We start from the raw sequence: 5,275 nt of genomic DNA, 5'->3' as shown, positions 1-5,275 counted from the left end.
TTTGGTGCAAATCTTTAGCACTGATCACACTTCTTCACATATTCTTGCGCTTCTTTCTGCATATTTGGCCACCAATAGCCTTGAGTGATGGCTCTGTGAGACAAAGATCTGCCTCCTGTATAGCTTCCACAAATCCCTTTATGTAACTCTTCAAGGAGTAGCTCTGATGCCTCAGGGTGAATGCAGAGTAGATATGGCCCAGAAAAAGAGCGCTTGTAAAATTTTTAGTCCTCGGATAACCAGAAACGAGATGCATTTCTCCGTACTTCGTCAACTTCTGACTTATCCTCCGGCAAGATGTCCTCTCTCAAGAATAGTACTATAGAATCCATCCAACTAGGCCCTACTCTGACTTGGTGAACATGGACCTCCTTTCCCTTTACCTTCGTGGGTTTGCACAAGTCTTCTATAAGGATAACTTGAGGTAAGCTTTGCGTTGAGGAGGTTGCAAGCGTGGCTAAGGAATTAGCATGTGTGTTTCCACTTCTAGGGATGTGCATTAGGCTGAAGGATTCAAACCTTGATTGCAAATGCCTAACTTGACTTAAGTACCCTTGCATTCTTTCATCTCTTGCTTCTAGCTCGCCCTTCACTTGACCAACAACCAGTCTTGAGTTCGAGAACATCTTTACTGCTTCCCCCCCCCCCCCCCCCATTCTTTGAACCATGGACATTCCTTCCAGCAGAACTTCATATTCAACCTCATTATTTGTAGTCGAGAAGCCCAGTCTTACTGACTTTTCAATGGTGATTTGTTTAGGAGAAATCAAAACTAGCCCTACTCCGGAGCCCCTTTGATTTGCTACACCATCAACATATACCTTCCAAAATAAAGGTTCTTGCAGGGAGATTGTGCTAACTGATTTTCCATCCATGTTCTGTGTCACTGCCACTTCTTTTAATGGAGGTTCAGCGAATTCGGTCACCAGATCCGCAAGGACCTGGCCTTTGATAGAGGTACGAGACATATACTTGAGTCAAAAGCCTCTAAAACTGTGCCCCATTTAGCAATCCTCCCTGTGTAATCAGCACTTCGAAGTATAGACCTGAGCGGAAACTAAGTTAGGACAACAACTGTGTGTGCTTGGAAGTAATGGGAAGCTTTCGTGTAGTATGCACCACCACCATGATGGCTTTCTCCAATGGTAAATAACGAACATCGACCTTATATAGTAACTTGCTCACATAGTAAACTGGCCTTTGTATGCCACTGTCAACTCGTATCAACACCAAACTTACAGCATGAGAGGCCATAGCGATATAAGCAAATAGGACCTCATCCACCTTAGGACTGGACATGATAGGTGGCTGAGATAGATATTCTTTAAGTTACTGGAAGGCCAAAGCACACTCCTCAATCCACTCAAATCCCTTCCATTTATTCATTAAGAGGAAGAAGGGTTTGCATCTATTCGCTGACCGAGAAATAAACTGGTTTAAGGCAGTAGTCATTCTAGTAAGCTTCTGGATCTCTTTGGGATTTCGAGGTGGTTGTAAACTGTTAATGGCTTTAATTTGATCAGGATTGACCTCAATTCCCCTGTGAGTTACCATGTAGCCCAAGAACTTGCATGATCCCACACCAAATGAGCAATTGGAAGCGTTTAGGCGTAACTTGTGTTTCCTCATAATTTCAAAGATGTTTCCGAGGTCTCCCACATGCTCAGAGACCACCTTGCTCTTCACCACAATGTCGTCTATATAGACCTTAATACTCTTGTCCAATTGTGGTTCAAACATTTTTGTCATCATCCTTTGATAGGTAGACCCTGCGTTTTTTAAACCAAAGGGCATCACTTTGTAGAGATAGTTTCCAATGGGAGTGACAAAAGTTGTCTTTTCTTGACTGTCCAAGGCTAATGGTATTTGATGATATCCTTGGAAGGCGTCTAAGAAGCTCATCCGAGGATATCTCACAGTTGCATCCACCAACTGATCTATTCAAGGCATAGGGAATGGATCTTTTGGGCAAGCCTTATTCAGATCTGTGAAGTCCACACACACTCGCCACTTCTAGTTTTTCTTTTTCACCACCACAGTATTGGCCAGCCATTCAGGGTAGAAAACTTCCTTAATAGCCCCTGCCTGTTTGAGCTTCATCACCTCATTTCTAACAGCATCTGAATGTTCCTTGGATGGGCGTCGAGGTGATTACTTTTTGGGAGTGATGGATGGGTTAACATTTAAATGATGACAGATGAAGTTCGAATCCACACCCGGGGCCTCATAAGCGTCCTATGCAAACACATCAACGTTTCTTCTAAGAAAATCTACCAGCTCTTCCTTCTCTTAAGGAGGTAGCTGAGCTATAATCTGAAAGAAATTCTTTGGATCATCGCATACAACAACCTTCTCCAGATCCTCGCATTTCACTTCTTCGGCTGATCCATTGATAAGCAACTCCGGAGCTTTTAATTGCTATAAGCCTCTTTGAGCAGAGGTCGAGGATTTAGCTTCTGGCTGATGTAAGATGGCAGCTACTAGGCATTGCCTAGCTGTGGATTGACTCCCAAAAATCTCTTCAATCTGGCTCCCCACCAGATATTTCACCTTCTGATGCAGAGTAGAAGAGACAGCTCCCAGGTCATGAAGCTAGGGCCTAGCCACAATGGCTGTGTAGGGGGAATAAGCGTTCACCACGATGAAGTCCACCTCTACCACTTATGAGCCAGCCTATACGGGTAGTCTAATTTGACCCCTCAGAATGACAACTTTCCCATCAAAACTCACCAGAGGAGAATTGTAAATTGTTAAGTCTTTGGGTCTTAAGTTCAGCCCCTTGTATAAGTCGGGGTACATAATCTTAACACCACTGCCTTGATCCACCATCACCCTCTTCACATTGTACCCCCCAATACTTAAGGTGATCACCAAAGCGTCATCATGGGGCTGTATGGTTCCAACCTTATCTTCATTCGAAAAGCTTAACGCTGGTTGGATATTCATTTTAGCCTTCTTAGGTTCGAAATTTGAGTCCTCAGCAGACAGCCGAGCGACAGACATTATCTAGCCGGTCCTTCTTAGAGCTGCGAAGATGACGTTTATCGTGCCTAAAGGAGGTCTTGAAGAAGCATCCCTCCATGGTTCCGAACCTGCCTGGCCCCCTTGGCCACTAGAGTGGTGCAAAAGCTGCTTCAGTTTCCCTTCTTGAACTAGTTAGTCCAAATGGTCCTACAAATTTCTACAGTCCTCCGTAGTGTGCCCCTAGTCCTGATGGTATTGGCAATAAAGGCTCTGGTTGTGCCTCATAGGGTTTCCAGCCATCTTGTTTGGTCATTTGAAGAACGGCTCATTCTTAATCTTCTCCTGAACCTAATGCACTGGTTCTTGGAACACCGCATTCACCACCTGAGTATTAGCAGACCTTGACTGCTTAGCAAAGTCTCTCCAAGGCCGGTTGTTGTTGTTGTACCGATCTAACCTGAAATCCCTCCTTTCTTGAAGGCTAACCTTAGCTTTTCCTTTCCCCTGCTACTGGTCTTCCTCAACCCTCTTGTACTTATCAATCCGGTCCATAAGTTGGTGCACACTGGTGATAGGCTTGCCAGTTATAGACTTCCTTAAACCGTGCTTGGCTGGGAGGCCGACCTTGAAGGTGCTGATGGCCACGTCATCAAAGTCACCATCAATCTCGTTGAACATTTCCCAGTATCTATTTGAGTACGTCTTCAGAGTCTCTCCCTCTCGCATGGATAAGGATAGTAGTAAGTCCAAAGGCCGAGGCACCCTACTACACGTGATAAAACAAGAGCCAAAAGCCCAGGTGAGCTCCTTAAAGGAATCTATGGAATTGGCCCTCAGGCCATCGAACCATCTCATCGCCATAGGTCCTAAATTGGATGGAAACACCTTGCACATCAAAGCCTCATCCTTAGAATGGATAGTCATCCTTTGATTGAACTGGCTCACATGTTCTACAAGGTCCATTCGACCATTGTAAATGGTGAACATGGGCTGATGGAATCGCCGAGGAAGTTATGCCCCCTCTATCTTGCGCGTGAAAGGTGATTTGGAGATTTGATTCAACACCTTGCCCATAGCGTCATTTCCCAAGCCTTTACGAGGCGGGCTCTTGTACCTACGTTTGTGGTGGTGCTCTTCATCGTAGGAGAAAGACTCGCTTGGTGTAGTTCTTGACCTTTACCTATAACTAGCATCCTCTTCATCATTAGAGGAGATATCTGAATTGAAAGGAGTTCATTTCCGTTGTGCATGGTGAAACCTCATTTTTAAATTGTCAATCTCTAGTTGCATGGCTTTAGTGTTGTTTTGCCTTTGAGAGACTTGACTTCCAACTCGAGAACGGCTTCTATTTGTATGTGTGGTGTGCACACTACCCTCTCGATCCTGTTCATGCTCACAATCTCTTTCATGCTCTAGATTAAGAAAATCATCTTGTCGTTGAGAATTTGTGGGCTCTGCCTGGTATGGACTTGATCTTGCCATAATCGACCGTTGCACTCACTAATACGCAAGTTCTCCCCACAGATGGCGCTAATTGTAGGGACACATTTTGCAGCCCAAGTCCAAAATGTATGGGATCATGGCCTAATGAGTCCAGTACAATAAATTTGTAAAGAGTGGGTCGAAGAATTAGGCCCTAATGAATTGGACAACGGCTAGTATGAATTTAGATGATGATCAAGCAAAAACAAGAAGCACTGATCTGAATCAATTCACTGTCTGAGGAGGTAAGTCTCCATATAAATCAATTAAATAGGTTACAAATATAACTTTGATGGCTACAGTGTTCTCTCTCTCTCTTTTTTTGTCCCCCCCTCAAGGAAGGTCCCTTACATTATATATCTCCCTTTAGACCATCTTGATTTTACACTTGTTAGTCATCTGAGCCCTTACTTCAGTACCTGTCTCATTAGACACCTTTCTTGGCTTTTTGTGAGTTGTGGTAGCCAGGGTAGCACTGTTCAGGAGTCTTCTCCACATAAATGCGGCCAGAAAAGTAGCTGCAGTGTATTCAATGCAGTGGTAGTAGCTTTCCTTTAGATATTTTTGGGTTCTCCTCTTTCTCGCATGTTCATGATGCACGTGCCTATCACTGGAGCTTCTTGGAAGGTCACCTTGATTGTTGGAATACATATTTGAGCTGTATTTATCATACCTGAGGAGATATTCCTCCTCGAACCACCTTTCCTTTTGTATCTTACTCATTAAATCCTGAGTCTGAACCATTTATTACCATTCGTTCCTCCTCAGACTACTTACACTCTCAGTCAAGGCCCAAGGCCCAATATATGATTTGGGCCCTTAATCCTAC

General features: G+C 44.1%; 1 protein-coding gene across 1 annotated transcript; it reads right to left on the bottom strand.

The window, feature by feature from the left end:
- Positions 1-3,471: 3,471 nt before the first annotated feature.
- Positions 3,472-3,927, bottom strand: LOC126696368 (uncharacterized). Its single transcript, XM_050393123.1, has one exon. The coding sequence runs from the start codon at positions 3,925-3,927 to the stop codon at positions 3,472-3,474; it is 456 nt and encodes a 151-aa protein (XP_050249080.1).
- Between the last annotated feature and the right edge of the window lie 1,348 nt (positions 3,928-5,275).

This window comes from Quercus robur, chromosome 8, assembly GCF_932294415.1.
Source record: "Quercus robur chromosome 8, dhQueRobu3.1, whole genome shotgun sequence".
Classification (NCBI taxonomy): Eukaryota; Viridiplantae; Streptophyta; class Magnoliopsida; order Fagales; family Fagaceae; genus Quercus; species Quercus robur.
This window is presented reverse-complemented; position numbering and strand designations above follow the sequence as displayed.

Coding starts and splice junctions, on each gene's coding strand:
- LOC126696368 (XM_050393123.1), bottom strand. CDS start 3,927: ATGGACCTTGTAGAACATGTGAGCCAGTTCAATCAAAGGATGACTATC.